The sequence below is a fragment of the Eschrichtius robustus genome, chromosome 3, assembly GCF_028021215.1.
Source record: "Eschrichtius robustus isolate mEscRob2 chromosome 3, mEscRob2.pri, whole genome shotgun sequence".
NCBI lineage: Eukaryota > Metazoa > Chordata > Mammalia > Artiodactyla > Eschrichtiidae > Eschrichtius > Eschrichtius robustus.
The window spans coordinates 81,556,323-81,576,865 of record NC_090826.1 but is presented as its reverse complement, the minus strand read 5'-3'; the positions used below and the strand labels follow the sequence as shown (position 1 = coordinate 81,576,865).

The 20,543-nt window shown below is 37.7% G+C and overlaps 1 protein-coding gene across 1 annotated transcript in view; it reads right to left on the bottom strand.

Annotated features, from left to right (window-relative positions):
• RPAP2 (RNA polymerase II associated protein 2) overlaps positions 1-20,543 on the bottom strand; it is an 82,950-nt gene that overhangs the window by 18,384 nt on the left and 44,023 nt on the right. Inside the window, exon 11 of the mRNA XM_068540308.1 lies at positions 15,917-15,985. Coding sequence (XP_068396409.1) covers positions 15,917-15,985 — 69 coding nt within the window. The remainder of the gene's footprint in view (positions 1-15,916; positions 15,986-20,543) is intronic.

Genomic DNA, 20,543 nt, shown 5'->3' with positions numbered 1-20,543 from the left:
TTGCTTGAGGGATATCAAATGGAGATGCGCCCCCACCCCCATAAAATTTTGGTTTGCAACCTAGGAGAAATGTCAGAGCTGAAGACACAACTTTGCGGGGAGGAACAAAAGAAACATTTCATTAGGACAACCAATTTTCTTCCTAAGATAACTCCATTACCCTTTACCAGTTATATCTGTCCTGATTTCTTGAACTAATCTTTCACCAGCACTCTTCTGAATCTCTTGCATCCTTGTCTTAGCTTTCCTATTCATCAAAACTACAACTAAGTAGTGCTACAACCTGCTTTCTCCACACCTACAACAGGATGGCTGAAAACTACTGGAGGATAGGAAAGTGGCAGGAAAAAGGGAACTTCGAAGACTGATACAACTACAAACCCATGATCTCTGGCTTCAGCTGGGTAACTTGTCAATTTTCTCTGGCACTTGGTTAGGTCCTTTTCCAGATACTCTAATGACTGTTACCTCTTTTATTCACGCCCTACTCAACCACCATCTCTTCACTCTTAGAACACATCATATCTTACTTGAAGTTGTCAGGCGTAATTTAAAAATCTCCCTTCTAGGGACTTCCCTGGTGGTGCAGTGGGTCAGAATCCGCCTGCCAATGCAGGGGACACGGATTTGAGCCCTGGTCCGGGAAGATCCACATGCCACGGAGCAACTAAGCCCATGTGCCACAACTACTGAGCCTGCGCTCTAGAGCCCATGCTCCGCAACAAGAGAAGCCACCACAATGAGAAGCCCGCTCACCACAACGAAGAGTAGTCCCCACTCGCTGCAACTAGAGAAAGTCCACGCATAGCAACGAAGACCCAACACGGCCATACATACATACATAAATATCTCCCTTCTACTTACACACTTACCTATAGCCACATTACTCTTCACTTATTTTCTTCCTGCCCCAGAAGATGTATCTCTCTCCTGTTCAAGCTACTGCTGCCTGTAACCATGATCCCACTTCTTTGTACCTCCTCTGGGACCCTGTTCCACCATGCATGTCTACCCCCCAACCCTGCCCTCAGCTTCAGATTCTTTTTGTTTTTTAACTGGCTCCTTCTCCATACCCTACAAACATGCTTAAGTCTCTTTTCTCCAAAACAAATTGTTGCAGTTCAATTTCTTTCCTACTCTTATCAGTTTTCTCAAAAGAGAAACCTATATTTGCTGACTCCACTTCCTCATGTTAACCTGGGATACTGGGGTTCATATAGTCCTTCAAATTACATAAAAAGGTTTTTTTGGTTTTTTTTCTTCCAAATGTGTATTTTTTTTTCCTTTGGGGAAAGAATACATAACTTTATTCCTACTTTCAACGTATAACCATATCTCTCAATCTGTAATGTGTGCTGTAGAGGATTAGTGGCATTTAGTTTTACACAGTTTGAGGAATTCTGGAGCATGTGAAAGTTGTATAAGTGTTAGTGTTTTGGATGAGCAACATACTTCTCTGCACTGAAACCACAGGAATACTAGTTATAACCTGGCAGTTGCATATTCTTAAAAAACATTTTTGCAGTGTGGCTGATTTGTCACTCATTGAAATTAAAAACCTCCATGTGACAGACAACATCATAATGTGGGGCCTGAAAAACTCATTGGAAAGAAAATCAGTAAATAAATAAAACTGTGAAATTGTACAGACAATTCAGTTACTATAATGTGATTTCACCTCCACAGAAATTACAGGTGTTCAAGCAGTTTCCTGAGTACTTTTGCTCCAATGGAATTTTCAGTATTAAGCTTTATGTATTTTGATATGTTTTGTCTTTTAAGGCAGAGTATACCTGAGCTGTACTAAAATGACAAAGAGCCAACTCTCAGACTGCTCCCTGAAAGTGGATATGGGATGACACAAACAGCAATTGTGAGAACTAGATAACAGCAAGCCTCGTTTTACCCTTTGGCCTTTATAATCTGCTCTAAAACTTTGTAAAAATATTTAAACCAGGAGTAAATCGGAAGTATTTTAGTTTTGCCTTCAGGAACCATATGACTTTACTGTTAACTAGAACTATCAGAATGAGAAAAGTCAGAGGCAGGAAAAATATTAAAAAGGTGTTAAGTCTCTATAATACACAATCTAAATGGAAGTGTTTAAAGACAACAGAGAAAAAACACACTAGGTGATTTGGTTCTTGAATTTAACAAGCACTCAATATGCCTAGGAATAATAATTTTTTTTCCTTATAATTTTCATGCAAGTTTGCAAGACTAGTTAATAAAATACATTCAGTAAGACTAGTTAAAGGAAGAGTTTGCCTCTAGAGTGAAATTTTCCATTAAGACCCATTAATATTTGATAAATGCTTCCAATTCAACGAACAAATACCAACATGTAAAACATTTAAAGAATTCTCCAGAATTGTGTCTGTGATGCATCAGATAAATAAAAGATTTAGTGCCATATCTACATACTTGGTGATTAACTGCTCTATAATCAATTCTTCTATTTATCAGTCCATAGAATATGAAAGAGTAAGTCCATGGAAATCAGAGAAAAGCAGTATTTGAAATATAGTTTTAAAATCAAAGACATTTAAAAAAATTAAAATGCTTACTAATTTTATAATTATATGAATTAAAAGATAATTTCCCAGTTACATCTAGTTTCCCAGTTACATCTAGTTTTGTTTTTCATTAATTCTATTAAAGATTTTATAAATATCTATTTGCAAAAAAGCAATGCTAGATGTGGTTAAAAGCAGCAGTCATTTTTAGGCTAGTCACATCCTTATCAGACAATATCCACCCTGGAAAATACGAATCATTACCAAGACAAAGGTTACTGTCCTTCTTTTTACTCATGATAGTAAGCAACTATTTGTTTTTTTCCTGTGCAATTTTACCAGTGCTACCAATTCTATTTTGAAGTTCATAACACCAACAATAATTTATCCAAGTTTTTCCTGTCCATTCATTCGATTTATTCTACAAATATTCACTTAGTGCTTACTAAATGCCAGATTGAGTGCCAGATTTAGGGAGACAAAAGTAATCTAGACAATGTCCTTGGCTGCATGGAGATTATGTTTTGGTAAGAAAACAGTTTCAAATTTGCCTCACTTACTGTAGACATCTTTCCTGGTTTAGTATTGTTTACACACTGTCCAAACACAATTTTTGGATGAATGGAAAGTCTCTTATTCTCATGTAGAAACTGTGTGTGTGTGTGTATATGTGTGTATTTTTTTGTGAAGTACATGTATATGTCCCTAAGACTGATTTGTGGATTATAAAAGATGAGAAGGCAGGTAAAAATCATAAATCTGAAAAAAAAAAGTTAGACACCAGAATTAAACACAGTAGCTATACAGGTCAAACTTAGAAATGCTGCCCTAAATTAATTCTAAAGCAGATCACTAACCTGTGGTGGAGGGGGATAAACTAGAACAAGTAATGAAATGATAACACTAATATGAGTTTTTGGAAGGAGAAACATACAAGATTTGGTCCATTCACTTTTGAAATTAAGTACAGGAGGCAAAATGTTACCAAACAACACTGACATTCAAGGCAAGGAGGGAGAAACATGTGGGGGAAAGTGGGTAAGGGAGGTGGGTGACAGGGATCAGGGAAGAAAAAATAATCGGCAAATATGCCTTTGATGACATTCCCAGTTTCTTCATGGAACACATCCCATCAGTTACACTGTCTTTTTAGTACTCCCAACCCTGCCTGTATGACATCTCCTTCCCCTTTGCTGCCAACATGCTCAAGCCTCCACTATCCTGAGAAGTCTTCTGAAGATTTACCATGTCCTATTGGATTATAATCCCTCTCTTCTTTCCTTTTATGCCAACCATATGAAGAGTGGTCAACATTTGCTATGTCTAGTATCTTCACAACTGTCTACTAGAGCAGCCTTTGCAATCTGGTCTCCACTATCATTCTACGGAAACTGCTTCCTTGAAGGTCACCCACAACTGTGGTTGCCCAAACCATAGCCTTTGTTCAGCCCTTGTCTTTGTTCAGCAGAGGATAGCTGCCTGGTTCTCAGGAAGGTAGTTACCACCTCTTTCTTGAACCTCAAACCTGCTTTGGATTCCTTGACAGTGTTCTGATTGTACACATACCTTTCTAAGGTACACTGGGCAGTGGCTAGTGCACACATTTTGAAATCAAAATCCCAGCTGTGACCTTGGACAAAGTGCTTGTCTTCCCATGGTCTGTTTCTTTCTCTGGGAAGTGGGACACTACCACTGACCTCACTGAATTGTGAGGATCAAATGAAATAATGTAGGTAAAGAGTCTAGCATGTTTGAGTTGGTGTTCCAAAAAACAAATGTTTGTTCCTCCCCTCTTTCTGCCTTTTTCTGTACTCCTCAGGCAAACTTGGCATAGATGCAGCTGTTCCATAGATTCTCTTTCCTCTGCACTTAATACCCTCTACCTCTGCCTCTCACCCATCTCAATAATGACTCTAAAATCTGAGTCTATGATTTTTCTTACCATTCTTTAGCTTCAATTCCACATTTTCAACTCCTACTGGGGAACTGCCCAACTGGATAATCTGCCTTAACCTTGAATCTCCCTGAACAGGAACAGTCTCAGTGCTTGGAGAACAGGTATTAAACCAAATGAAGTATCTCCTTCAATTAGTTCCTCATACTCTCTTCCCTAAAAGAACCACTATTTTTCCCAGTTATCTGTCTTAATTTTGTGAAATCATGTTTGGCTCCCCTTACCCCCACTGCTAAACTTTGTAGATTCTGGTGCTGTAATGTCTCTTGTCGTCTGTCTCTCCCATTTCATTTTCATTGTAATCATTTTAGTTCACTGTCTCAGTGCTCGCTGGTTAACTAGACTGTTACTAGTGGAGGCCTTGAGAAAATCAATTTCATAAATGCTGTGGGCAAGAGCCAGAATGCAAGGGATTAATGAAAAGCACGGGAATCACTGACAGCAGACTAGCTCTTCAAGAAGTTTGGCAAATGAAAGGATGATAGTCTGGGGGGTCAGTGAAGTTACGGACAAAGGATAGGTTTTTTTTTTTTTTTCTGTTTTGTTTTTTAAACTTTAAAGATGAATAAGCACTTGAAGGCAGGAGGGAAGAAGTCAACAAAAAGCTAGAAATGATAGCTTCCTAAATAATCATTCATTCATTGCCAGGTATTTATTGTAAATCTATGATGTTCTAGGCACGATGCTGAAGTGCTGGCTATATAATGGTGAGTAAAATCAGACATAGAACCTGCCCCTAAAATCTTCAAGTTGAGTGAGACAGACATTAATCAAGTAATCATACAACTAAATATAAAACTGAAAACAGGGCAAGTGCTAGGAAAGATAAGTACATGGTGTTATGATAGCGTATTATAAAGATACTTGATCTAGTCAGGGAAGTCCACGAAACGTTTCTTGAGGAAGAAACACTTCCTCAAGCTCTGAGAGATGAAGGGGAATTAACCAAAGGAAGAGGGGAGGGAAGAACATTTTGGATATAGGGAACAACCTGTGTCCTATGCTGAGGGAGAGTATGATGAGAAGGGCTGGAAAGAAGGTCAGAGTGGTAGGAATGGGAGAACAAGGTAGGGTGATGTGAGATGAGGCTGGAGAAGAAGGGGCTGGATGACACAGGGCCATGTAGGCCACAATAAGAGCAACTGGAAGCCTTCGAAGGACTGGCACAAGGTGGAAGACAGGATCAGATGCGACTCCAGCAAGACTGATCTTCCTAAAACACTGGCTTCATGATGGTACTCTCTGCTCAAAACTTAAATGACTTTCACTGTCCACTAAAATAACTTTCCTTGCCATTAAAAGGTTCTATCTTTACAATACACCCAACTTCCCAACCACTCTTTCCAGTTATCTTATACTCTTCACTACATCTCTTCTTTTTGCTTTTTTCATTACACAGGTACTTCCTAGAATGCTCGCATCCTTTCATTTCTATTTCTTGAAACACTTTCTATCTTTTGGGCCCATCACAAATCCCACTTCTGTGAAACCTTTTTTGATCTCCCTAGCAGAGCTCTTTTGCTTCTCTGAACCCCCAAACAGTTTGTGTTTCTTTCTTGCCATTTAATAATACATTCAACTTTTTACTGTAGTCACCTGTGCACATATCTATCTCCCCCTTTCCTCCACCTCCGGTAGTCTTCCAGGGCAGGATCTTTGTTTAATCTTTGTATCCCCCACAAGGCCTAAGATACAGTCTTACCCATAGCAGCTGCTCAATAAACATTCGTTGGTTATTTTAAAGTCAGATTTCTAATATTTGAAAACTTTTCCATTATTGTATAGTCAGCCTCTACACTGATTTACAGTTATGATGCTACAGCAAAGTGTGAGTCTCATCCTTTCCTGGTATAATGTGGGCTCTACTTATGCTGGTTTTAGTGGCATGATATTAAAAACATTAAAAAAAAAGTGCAAATAAACTCTTTAGAAGGAAAATCAGGGCTACAGGCAAGGTAGCTTATCATTCCTTTAGCTAACAATCTACTATCTCCAAGACGAAACTCAGATTACTCCAACATACCTAGTTCAAAGAAATTATATCAATGAATGGTTGGGATCTTTTCATCAATAAAAGAAAAAAAAGTTATTCTAGAACTACTTTAAAAATTTTCCTTGGGGCTTCCCTGGTGGTGCAGTGGTTAAGAATCCGCCTGCCAATGCAGGGGACACAGGTTTGAGCCCTGGTCCGGGAAGATCCCACATGCTGCAGAGCAACTAAGCCCGTGCGCCACAACTGCTGAGCCTGCGCTCTAGAGCCCGTGTGCTACGACTACTGAAGCCCGCATGCCTAGAGCCTGTGCTCTGCAACGAGAATCCACTGCAATGAGAAGCCTGCGCGCCGCAACGAAGAGTAGCCCCTGCTCACCACAACTAGAGAAAGCCCATGCGCAGCAACGAGGACCCAATGCAGCCAAAAATAAAAAATAAAAACAAAAATTTCCTTAAATGTGATCTGAACAAAGAATCAGAAATTCTGACATAAAATATCAGGTTTCTAGATGTCCCTATTTGTTGATAAGACTTATTCCCAGAATAAAATGTAAAGAATAATATGGAAAAAAAAAAGAAAAAGAAAAAAAAAGAATGATATGGAAGCGGGGGAGAAAAGATCCATGGTTATAGTGAGGATTCTGTAAGAAAATGAGTTCTAAAGCATAATTTTACATTAAAAAAATCAACTTACACATTTTACTTTGCTCTTCACCACCTTTAGTATTTATACTGCTGAGGTACTAAATCACTTCACTGTTTCCTTAAATATCCAGGGCAGGTCCCTCATCTTTGATGTGGAGAGCAATATACTGTCAGCTAGGTCTGTAGTAGAAAGACAGTTAAGGAATCTTGGGGGGTGTTCAACCCATTTACTTAAATGAGTACTCTGTAATCTTTCCACAGAAAGAATGGCTAGCAATATTATTCAACGTATTTCTTGGCCAAGCTTAAGGACTAAGATACCAAAGTAGTAACACTTGGGCAGTGTCACCATGGCTATCAGCACAATTACATTGTTTCCTACGCTAAATATACTCATCTCCATTGTCTCCTTCAGTAGCCTTTGACATACTGCGTTAAAACTGTTTCTTACTTATAACATCTCATAGTTGAACTCACACTGCCAAGTTGATTTAACCAGGATTTAGTCCCCTCTTACTGCCAATAAGACAAAAAATGCACAAGGAGGTTAAGAAACTTGTGCAAGGCTACACTGCTAGTGCAAGGGAAAATCCAGAATGAGACTCAACTTAGGATTTTAAGAGACCCTTGCATAGTTAAAGGTGGTCTTTGGGGTAAGGGAATTACATTTACTAAAAATACCATAACAATGCTTAATAATAATTTACATAAATTTAATTTTATCCTAGGCACAAATCTAAAGTCCCCAAATCTGAAAAAACCAAGAGGCATGTGAGGCTATTACTATTAAGGACTTCTAAAAGAAAAATAGACAAGAACATACCATGAAGAAGTATGTCATCATGAGCTTTCTATTTCAGAACTATTGTCTAAAAAACAGATAAAAACTTTGATAAAAACTTTGATTATATAAAATACCATGACAGCCAAATAAAATAAAATGTTTTTCTTATAACAGATGGTTTATGTCCTGATAATGTTTGCGTTTAATGCTTTAGGATTACCTATTAATAAGGAAGCAGGGATGCTTTCCATTGATACTTCTAATTGAAAAGAAACAAGTTCTTTGTAATTCACTTAGTAGTGATATATTACACATAGGTTTGTTTAAAGGGCTGGGCTGTAGTGACTTTAAACTTTATATCTAGATCCTGTTTGTGACAGCTCTATAGCGCAGCTTTGGAGATGTGTGTTGGAAAAACTTTTCTTCATAACTACTGCTATGTAACAATTCTCTCAGCATAGTGGCTCCAACTTTTTCAGTGCTCTAAGAGAGAAATGGGACCAACCAGTGGTGTCCACACACAATGATTATCACACTCTTACGGTGCAGAACCCTGAGGCTAGGGATAGCAATGCCCTTACGCCTCATGCTTCCTGGCTTCCCCCGACCTGTGCTCTCAGTGAGCTCAGTCAGGATGTAAAGATATCAAGAGTACATAGGGAGACTGACTCCTCAAGTCGAGGCTGTGACTGGTAAGGGCTATATGCTGCCTGATACTAGCTGTCACCACTGCTGTTACTGCGCTGCTTGGGAAGGGGAAGCTGGGAGCACATCTTTTTGCTGAGGATCCTTGGTGACTTTAATATCTATTCTGGCCCAAGGTTGGGGACTCTTAGCTACTTATGGATTAAAAAAACAACATTATAAAATTGCCAAAAATATGAGGAATTCTGAGGGAAAAAAAAATCACTGAAGAAAGCAGTCTTTGGTTAAAAATTTACACAAGTATTATTTTTCCTTTAGAAAATATCTGGGTTCCCACACAGCCTGCTGGCTGAGGATAAAGTTACTTCAATTAAAAAATATTTTATTTTTCTTAGATAAACTCTCAGCAATAAGTATAGGGGGCTTAGAAATAATCTAATTATTATTTAACCCTCAGTAAATAAGTACTTTACTTAAACTTCACAATGACAAGGGTATTGTGATAGTAAATATCAAAAGATAAACAAATCCAAGATTTACACAAGCAAAAAACAAAACAAAACAGGAATTTTATGGATATTGAGGAATCCAAAATAAATACCACTAGTTATGGTTCAGCATTTAATTTATATGGTCTCATATTCAACACTACGATCTTTTTTTTTTTTCTGTGAGGGGGCTCATAGGTACTCATTTTGCATACATAGTAGAAATTCCTAGAACATAAAAAATTGATGTTACAAGTCCACGAAGGTCTAAATTTAATACAAACAAGCATATTAAAAGTTTGGAAAAACTGCAAACATAAGCCTGGTGGGACTACTGGGTTTAAGGCAAGAAGAGATGACCTTTGAAGTTCAATCTATGGAGTGCCAGTGGAAATTTAAAACAGTGCAGCCACTGTGGAAAACAGTCTGGCAGTTCCTCAAAAGGTTAAACAGAGTTAGCACATGACCCACTAATTCCACTCCTAGGTATATACCTAAGAGAACCGAAAACTTAAAAACTTGTAAACAAATGTTCATGAGAGCCAAAGAGTGGAAACAACCCAGATGTCCATCAACTGATGAATGGATAAATGAAATGTGGTATATCCATACAATGGAATATTACTCAACCATAAAAAGGAGTTAAGTACTGTTACATGCTACAACATGAATGAACCTTGAATACATTAAGTGAGAGGAGCCAGATACAAAAGGCAACATATTATATGATTCCATTTATATGAAATGTTCAGAATAGGTAAATCCATAGAGACAGAAAGTAGATTAGTGGTTGCTAGGGGATGGAGGAAGGGGAAACTGGGACTAAGCTAATAGATATGAGGTTTCTTTTTGGGGTGATGAAAATGTTCTGGAATCAGACAGTGGTGATAGTTGTACAAAATAGTGAATATACTAAAAACCAGTGAATTATACATTTTAAAATGGTGAATTTTAAGTTATAGGAATTATATCTCAATAAAATTCAATTAAGTATAAAAAAATTCCATAATTATAAGGAAACAAAAATTATTTCAATGATCTTCTATTATGGTCGCAAATACTGAGAACTAAATTGGGAATGTTAAGAGAAAGGCTTTGGAATACTTCTGAGAACCAATAAATCTCTAAGGAACCATCTCTTCATTTTCATGGTGTGCTCACATATTTCTCTAAGGAAATTAGTGATGGGAGCGCTATAAAAAACAATCTGCTGAGGCAAAAAGCCTTGGTCACATCTTTCCATTCATGCCTAGTGCCCTAGGGAAGTGACTCTCCTGAGTGTCTATCTTTATGATGGTTACCTAAAGTGGCTGCCCATGTCCAGTGAAGGCTTTTGTTTCGTGATCATGGTCAAGTTGAGCTTATTTAAATACCATTTCCCAGGACTTACATGCTACTCCCGGAACGACGGGAATACTCAAAGCTTTTAGGGGGAATAAACTATTGCATGGTCTCTGTCTAGGAAGTGGGCCACAGTTCACTGAAAACAGACAGTTCAGATAAATAAAATGAAAGCAGACATTTTTGGAGATGATCTTGAAAGCTTTCCATTAGAGAACATCAAGGGCATAAAACTAGGAATAGCATGTATCCATGTTAGACTACCACAAGTCACTTTCTACCCTCCATTCTTTCTAAGTAGCACAAAGTAAGTAAGTATTTACCTACTTACTCCTTCATTAGATAACCAAACCATTCCCATGGAACACAATACACACCTCTCCCTGGCTATCCACAAAGAGACTCTGGACTCCTATGCTAAAATTAACCATAGATCATCACAATACATAAGCAGCGGGCTTTTTACAAAGGTTCCACATTAAACTTGGGTGAAAAAGTTACATTTTAAATACAAGAAGTTATTGTATTTCTGGCATGTGTGCTGCACATAGAACTCAGGCCAGTCAATTTGCTTCTCCATAGCCTTCTATATGGCTTCTATTTGCCTGCCAGCCTTGGTCTGGACCCTTCCCTAGATTTCTCAGCTTTAGGTCAACATCTGCATAGTCCCCACTCGTGTTACAGGCTCAAGTATAATGACAGAGGTCAAAGAACACTGGGAAGACTAAGGGCAAAGGGAAGAGGGAAAGGAGGATAAGGACCGAGCTGAGGCAGGTGTCCTACAGCTATAAAATCTCAAAATACCAGTCAAAATCTTCTCAGAGAAAAACTACTCTGAAAACCATGACCATGATAAAAAGTGATCCTTCAGTTTCTGTTTTCCTATACAGAAGGGTATGGTAAGGGTAGATGAAAATTATGAGAATACAAAAACAAATATATGATATACTATGAGGAGGCATCAGAAAACACACTTTAATGTAATTTATTGTGCTTTCTAATTTGCTGTATAAACACATCAAAATATATAAATACATTAAAAGCTTTACACAGTAGAGCATACAGGTACTAAAATATTTACAGCAGACTATATATATTCATATACATTTTTATGAAAAATCATGTATCAAGACTGTGGAAAGAGCCTAATATCTTTATTAGAGCATATTTATGTGAGAAAATCAAATTTGATTTTGTATTATTTCAACATATAGTATGTAATCATAAAGTATGATAAGGTTCAACAAAAAAATATTACTATAGCCAGGAGTTTAAGCAATAACACCAACTACCAGGTTACTTTATTGCATTTCTAATCAGTTATTGAAAGCAAAAACAAACAAAAACAGCATTATCACTATTATAGATGTCCTTCTATGTGTAAGGAGTTCTTGAGAACTTATCTTTGTTAATTATAACATTTATTAAATAAAAATGAGAGGAGTAAAGGAACATTAATTCCTTCACTGTTAAATAAATGTATACTGGGACTTCCCTGGTGGTGCAGTGGTTAAGAATCCGCCTGCTAATGCAGGGGACATGGGTTCGAGCCCTGGTCCAGGAAGACCCCACATGCCGCGGAGCAACTAAGCCCGTGCGCCACAACTACTGAGCTTGCGCTCTAGAGCCGGTGTGCCACAACTACTGAAGCCTGTGAGCCACAACTACTGAAGCCTGTGCACCTAGAGCCTGTGCTCCACAACAAGAGAAGCCACTGCAATGAGAAGCCTGCGCACCGCAATGAAGAGCAGCCCCCGCTCGCTGCAAATAGAGAAAGCCCGCGTGTAGCAACGAAGACCCAACGCAGCAAAAAAAAAAAATAAATGTATACTGCTTAAGCTTTGAAGGTCCTTCAGTGTGCTCTTGGTAACTATTTAGGGTCTGAATGCATAGTATAAATATCAATAAATGTTGCAGTCACACTGGCCATCCAAGTCCTATGGAACTAGTGAGAAATCTAAATGAAGTGTGAATGAGTCATATTGTATTTTTATATATAGATGCATTGAGTGTGGAAAGATCAAGTGAACCAATTTGATTTGATGAAGTTCCTTCTGAGATTATATGGGTATAAAATTCCCATCAGTATACACTGATAAATTACACACTGTGGTTCAAATTTTTAAAATGTTAATACATCTGTGAAAGTGCAAGGGAAGTTACTAGGAAAAGATGATTTGCTACAGAGACACCTTATCTACTTTTAAGAATACAGATGTGAAAATTCAAGACCCAGATTTCTTTCATCTGGACTATCATGTTTTGCTCAAAATGTTGATTTTTCCCTCTAACAAGAGCTAGACTTGAGCCATTTATTTTACTAATAAAATTATATATGTGTATATGTATCCTTTTCTAAGTGGTTCTCATGAGGAATTTTGAAAACACCTTTCATGCATTAAACAAATGCTAATAATAACAAAACTTTGCAATATTCATATACAAAGAACAGTACCATTGTTATAATAATACTGAGCGTATTATCTTACTATATTCATCTGCAGTGTCTACAACTGCCATTCAGAACCTTTTTCCTAGCTATAGAGATTTATAAGAAGTTCACTTTTTATTTATTTGTTTATTTATTTATTTATGGCTGTGTTGGGTCTTCGTTTCTGTGTGAGGGTTTTTTCTAGTTGCGGCAAGCGGGGGCCACTCTTCATCGCGGTGCGCGGGCCTCTCACTATCGTGGCCTCTCTTGTTGTGGAGCACAGGCTCCAGACGCGCAGGCTCAGTGATTGTGGCTCACGGGCCTCGTTGCTCCGCGGCATGTGGGATCTTCCCAGACCAGGGCTCGAACCCGTGTGCCCTGCATCGGCAGGCAGATTCTCAACCACTGCGCCACCAGGGAAGCCCCAGAAGTTCACTTTTTAATATGAATTCCAGAAATGTCTACAATGACTAAAAAAATTCCATTGGCAATTTGAGAGTAGATACAAAGATTTTCTGAATCATAGGATAATTATTAAAAAAAAAGGTAATCCCATGTATGCCTACGTTCAATCTTAGTGGCAATAAATCAACAGGCTGAATGAGGGGTTACTGTTCTACAAATACATGTGAGTGTTGACCTCCTTTCTCTTCATATGCACATACCTCTTTGAGGTCTAAAGTCTCCATATTTTCCACTGGGTTTAAGGTTCTTTATCTAATGCTGGCCCTCATGCCCACTTTTTCTTTCCCCAGTAACAAAATATCTTCCCTAAAAAGTAACTGTGAACTGTAAGTGGGAGGAAAGAGGGGAGCAAATACAAATTAAAGTATAATTATACTTTACAGAAGCCAATGGGATTAGTTTTAACATAATGGATATATATTTTAATTTTATCCCCATCTCATATAGTAATATTTATTCTAAAAAGATGAAAAAAGGACAGGCTGAGTAGGAAAGGGGCTATCGGTTGAGTCACAGATTCCCTGGGGGGCAGAAATATGAAAAGCTAAAGGGGATTTTCTGAGAAATGAGGAAATAAGAAATAAAATAATATGGGGACAGGAGACAGAAGTCTTAGGATCAGATGACCAAACAATAAGGAGATTCAGCTAGGGAAGATAAAGAATGTTCAAAGAGGGCCTATAGCAAAAGTTACAGAAAATTATGAGAAAACAAGATTTGAAAGGCAAAACCCAAGAGGTACCAGCTAACTTGGTGTCTATAGTGACCAAAGATTTTAAAAGAAGCCAAAAGGGCCCTAACTGGAAAGGTTTTTAGTTGTCAAGGGATCAAAAGGACCAAAGACTAGGAGAAAGATGGGTAGCTCTAACTGTAGGGCTTAGGGAATAATGAAAGAGAAGGATTCAAGGTGAATGACAAAAGGAAACAGTGTTTACTGCTACAACCTTAAGACTGACTGCACAATGTGAAATATGCAATACGTCTAAGAGGTGTGCAGTTTTGTTTCTTGAATTCAATTAAGTTACTATTTTTATGGGTTACTGACCCTTGAAATACCTACACTACATCCAAAGTTAGGCAAGTCAAATAAAAGGACTAGCAAAGCTTTCAAGTATTTTGGGCCACATGGGTGCCTCTATTAAAATCAAATACCAGAGGTATACTTTTATATGGAATAAACTTAGGAAATTTTGATGGTAGACTTTTAAATTTCATTTTCCATACTTTTTTCTGTTGTTGTTCCTTGCTATACATTTTGGAGAAGATGAGGCAATAGTTTGATACAAAAAGAAGTAGGACCTAACGTGTCCTCAGTAAGCAGCTGCTCATTAAGATAATACTTCCAGTTACTGGCTCAGAAAGCAAGATTCTGAGATTACTGCTGAGCCTGGGCCTCTGACTTGTCAACCAAAAAAGCTACTTCCCCTTTAGTATAATGAACTACAGAAGTACAGTTGAACAGTTATCTATGAGGGTTTATTAGCAGGCATAGGATATGGTGGGTGAGCAGAGATACTGATATTTTTTTTGCCAGTGACCAAAATATTTACAAATTTCATAAACTGGAAAGAACTTTCTAAAAAATTAATAAGATCTGTTTCACAAATTACCAATTCAACTGGAACACTGAATAGCAGAAATGACAAAAGATTTGTTCTTACGGTTGATAAAAAATTTATGTCAGGGCATTCAAGTAAAGTTATTTTCTGTGTTCTGATTTAACGAATCATGTGAGCTGTATCTCGTTGGGTGACACGGATGCTGGCTCACTGAAGCCTACTCTAATGCCTCCCAGCACAGCCTTCCGTGGGACAGTGAGGCCAGAATAACATGTCAGACTGAAGTAACATCAAAGAAAGAAAAGTAGGGCTGGAGATGCTATGAGGTTGGCTCATAACACTTCTTGACCTGTGAGTGTCCAGTAAGTATTCAATGTCCTATGGGCTTCAATGACCTAACAAGTACCAAGTAGCAACAGTAATGCAGTAATGAATGGTCTTCAAAAGAAGACTTTTGCAATTCAAGCTGAAAAACACTACACTTACTAGATGGTTTTAACTCTATTGAAAGACAGCCTTAGACACCACTAGTGATTTCTTAAAAGGTGAATGAGTATTAAATGTTTTATATATGCTTGTGTAGTATCTACTTTAGTTCCTTTAAATCTGTTTGATTTTAAAGATGCACGTTAATTTGGAAAACAAAACTTTTCTGATGATATCACTGATAAAAATGCTGATGAAAAATGAAATAGCATTAGCTATATTGGTAAAAATACAGATGTAACATAATGAGGCCATTCAACATTAATAAAATGTACTGTTAAAAATGAAATTAAGAGACTAGCCTGCATATATCATATCCCACATGGAGATGTTCTTCTCTTTCAAATGATTACAAATAATATTTGAGAAGAAAAATGCCCTTAAAAGAAAAGATAGTAAAAAATATAAAGAGAATGATTACAACTTATCAAAATATAGCATATCACTTTACATGAAAGTTATTTTATCATATAGGAAAGGAAAATAGGCACAAAATAGAGGTACAATATTTTCCAAGAAAGTTTAGAAAATCAGTGAATAACTTTGTTTTCCCCTAATCAAAATTCTTCATATTTAGTATTTAGAGTTAAAAATATGAAAGAGTACTTACAATGACAGCAACACCAAAGCAATTAATGTCCACTCTGCAGGTTTATGTATAATATTTCTGTTTGTTAATCTGAAAGACAGTGAGATAAAATTTACCCAAAGATTGTTAAATACATAACCTTTCCATTTTTAGATATAATCAGATTTATGATATCGTGTGTTAAAGAGCACTATTTTTTAATTCTTGTTATATTTGATAGAAAAGAGTCAATAGTATAACAATGTGGCTTGATATTCAGTATCTAATAATGGCCATCTCAAAAGGAAGTGTTCTAGCCCCACTTTTATATATTTATAACAATACTACTATTAGACAAGATGGTGATATAGGAACAATATGGGAAACTGAATTGCATGGTTTATTAAAATACACAAACACATACACCTCCCTGTAACCATATCCTCTATGTTTTTCCCTAATCAAATGTTTTATTAAAGCTGACAAGGTAAGCAATTTCTGATTTTAATTTTAATTCATCTTTTGTACCTTTCTACCTTGTGCTAGGTTGGCAGCAGGCAATTAAGGGATGTCATAATCCATAATTTACAGAAATGAGAGTTGACTTAATAAATTGTAATACTAGGTCTTTATTCAAGAAATCTTAAGTTTTAAAAAATCAGAAGTAAATTCTAAAACTTAGCAGTTGATGACAATAAAATACATTGTAGTCATCTTATTTCTCAGAAAGCATTTTAAAAATATCATTTATAAATCAATTAAAAAAACAGCCAACAACATCTGATAAAGGACTGTTATCCAAAATATCAAAGAAATCTTAAAACTTAACAATAGGAAAACAAACTGCCCAATTAAAAATTGGGTCCAAGACTTCAACAGACACCTCATTAGAGAAGATATACAGATGGCAAATAGGCATATGAAAAGATGCTCCACATCATATGTCATCAGGGAGATGGAAATTAAAACAATGAGATATACCACACTATTAGAATGGCCAATATCCTGACCATCAACATAACCAAATGCTGGCAAGGATGTGAAGTAAGAGGAACACTCATTCATTGCTGGTGGAAAAAAAAAAAATGGCACAGCAATTTTGGATGACAGTCTGGTATTTCTCACAAAACTAAACATACTCCTATCATATAATCCAGCAATCACACTCCTTGGTATTTATTTACCCAAAGGAGTCGAAAACTTATGCCCACACAAAAACCTGCACATGAATGTTTATAGCAGCTCTACTAATATAACTGTCAAAAACTGGGAAGCAACCAAGATACTCTTTAGTAGGTAAATGGATAAACTGTGGTACATCCAGACACTAGAATATTATTCAGCCCTAAAAAGAAATGAGCTAGTGGGACTTCCCTGGTGGTCTAGTGGTTAAGAATCCGCCTTCCGATGCACGGGACGTGGGTTTGATCCCTGGTTGGGGAACTAAGATCCCACATGTCGCAGGGCAACTAAGCCCACGCGCCGCAACTACTGAGCCCGCGCGCTCTGGAGCCTGCGCGCCACAACTAGAGAGAAGCCCATGTGCTGCAACGAAAGATCCCGCATGCCGCAACGAAGATCCCAAGTGCCGAAACTAAGACTTGATGCAGCCAAATAAATAAATAAATAACACCATAAAAAAAAGGGCTATCAAGCCATTAAAAGACAAAGAGGTATTTTAAATGCATATTATTTAAGTGAAATTTAAATGCATATTATTTAAGTGAAAGAAGCCAGTCTGAAAAGGCTACAAACTGTATGATTCCAAGTATATGACATTATGGAAAAGGTAAAATTATGGAGATAGTAAAAAGATCAGGGACTTCCCTAGTGGTCCAGTGGTTAAGATTCTGAGCTCCCAGAGCAGGGGGCCCGGGTTCGATCCCTGGTCAAGGAACTAGAACTGGCATGCCACAACTAAGAGCCCTCATGCCTCAACTAAAAGATCCTGCATGCTGCAACTAAAGATCCTGCATGCGGCAACGAAGATCCTGCACGCGGCAACTAAGACCCGGTGCAGCCAAATAGCTAGCTAGCTAGATCAGTGGTTGCCAGGAGTTGTGAGGTAAGGGAGGATAGATGAATAGGTGGAGTGCAGAGGATTTTTAGGTCAGTGAAAATACTCTGTTACTATAATAATGGATAGATGTCATTATACATTTGTCCAAACCCATAGAATGCACAACACCAAGAGTGAACTATGGACTCTGGGTGATAATGATGTCATTAGCATAGGTGCATCAATTATAACAAATGTATGACTCTGGTGGGGGATGGTTTTAACGGGGAAGGCTACGTGTGTGGGGGAAGGGGGCATAAGGAAAATCTCTGTACCTTTCTCCCAATTTTGCTATGAACCTAAAACTGATTTTAAATAAAGTCTTTGGAAAAAAAACCAGCCAATAAACAAATTAGCAAAGGACATGAGCAGGCAATTTACAGAGGCGGAAAATTGAATGGCCAGTAAACATTTGAAAAGGAGCTCAATCTCACTATTAATCCGGGAAATTAATATAAAAATAATTCACTCCATTACATTGGCAAAAAGAAAAGATTAACAATACCAAGGGTTGGTAAGGACATGAAGAAATATTACTTTTAACACACTGTTGATGTGCGTAATCAAACAATTTAGCAATATCTAATAATACTGAAAATGCATATGAATAACTTCTAAATATAAACCTTAAACTCTCTCACTATGCGTAAGGAAATGTATATGAAGATGTCTGATGTGACACTGCTTATAATATAAAAAATGATAAATCGTGGCATTTTTATAGAATACTAAATAGCTGTTAAAATGAATGAACTAGGGCTTCCCTGGTGGCGCAGTGGTTGAGAATCTGCCTGCCAATGCAGGGGACACGGGTTCGAGCCCTGGTCTGGGAAGATCCCACATGCCGCAGAGCGACTAGGCCCGTGAGCCACAATTGCTGAGCCTGCGCGTCTGGAGCCTGTGCTCCGCAACAAGAGAGGCCAATAGTGAAAGGCCCGCGCACCGCGATGAAGAGTGGCCCCCACTTGCCACAACTAGAGAAAGCCCTCGCACAGAAACGAAGACCCAGCACAGCCATAAATAAATAAATAAATAAAATTAAAAAAAAAAAAATGAACTAAACTTACACATTTTGCTCATAATAATTTGAATGAAAGCAAGTATGGTATGACATTATTTATACAAATCAAGAACAGACAATATTCACATTTATGGACACAAATATATGTACTAAAAGTATAAAAACAAAGACTGGAAAGATATACATGAAATTCACAGTACTGGTTGCTTCTGGGAGGAAAGGAGAATGGACTGGGGAAGAGGACAAAGAGGACTTCATGTTTTAGGTCTTCTGCATTGGTGATTCCATCTGCCTGAATGATAGATAAGTTTTCTTATGTCACCTTTGCAGTAGGGTCTACCTGGGCCACGCTATTAGTAAGTGCAACTCCCTCCACCTCCCAGCCCCAAACTCTTGACTTTCCTTATCCTGCTATATATTTTTCTTTATCCTCGTACCACTTACCACCTTCTAACATACAGTTATTGTTTATTATCTGTTTTGCCTGGGCTGAGGGCAGGAATCTTTGTGTTCTTCACATATTTATTACAAGTGCCCAGAATAAGAGTCAGAAGAGATTCAATTAATTTTATCTGAATGAATGAACTTATCACATTTTATTTATTTTATTTAAAAATGTATGTCTTAATCAAATCTAATAAAATATTAAAATCTATTAATTCTGAGTGGAGAATATGTGTATCTTTGTTAACATTATTCTGAATTTTTTCCATAGTTAAAATGTCTACAAATGTTTCCATAGTTAAAAGTCTATATGATATAAAAAGCAAGTACAGTATAGTGGTTAAAGAGTCTGACAGATATGGGTTCAATATTCAGATCTGTCATTAGTAGTGTTTTACATTGGACACATTCAATGGCTGTAAAACTTTTTTTTTTTTTAATTTATTTATTTATGTTATTTTTGGCTGCATTGGGTCTTTGTTGCTGCGCACAGGCTTTCTCTAGTTGAGGTGAGCAGGGGCTACTCTTTGTTGTGGTGCGCGGGCTTCTCATTGCGGTGGCTTCTCTTGCTGCGGAGCACAGGCTCTAGGTGAGTGGGCTTCAGTAGTTGTGGCATGTGGGCTCAGTAGTTGTGGCTCACAGGCTTAGTCACTCCGCGGCATGTGGGATCTTCCCGGACCAGGGCTCAAACCCGTGTCCTCTGCATTGGCAGGCGGGTTCTTGACCACTGTGCCACCAGGGAAGCCCACTGAAACTTTTTTTTTTTTTAATTTAGTAAAATGGGGACAATAGTACTACCTACCTCACAGGGTTCTTGTGAGGATTAAACGTACAAACAACATCCACGTTGCCAAATCCAATGGACATTTCTCAGTTCCCACCTTAATCTACCAGGAGCATTTGACGCAGTTGATCACTCCCTTCTCCTTGGAACACTTTCTTCACTTGGTTTCCCCTCGCCTGATTCTCCTCCCCTCTGACTGGCACTCCTTCTGAGATTTTGGATCACCCCAGGGCCTCTGCCCTTGTGTCTCTCCTCTCCTCTATATGTGCTCATTCCCTTGGTGATGTCATCCAATCTCATAGTTTTAAATATTAGATAACTATGTGCTCACAACTCTTAAATTTATTATGTCTAGTCTGTA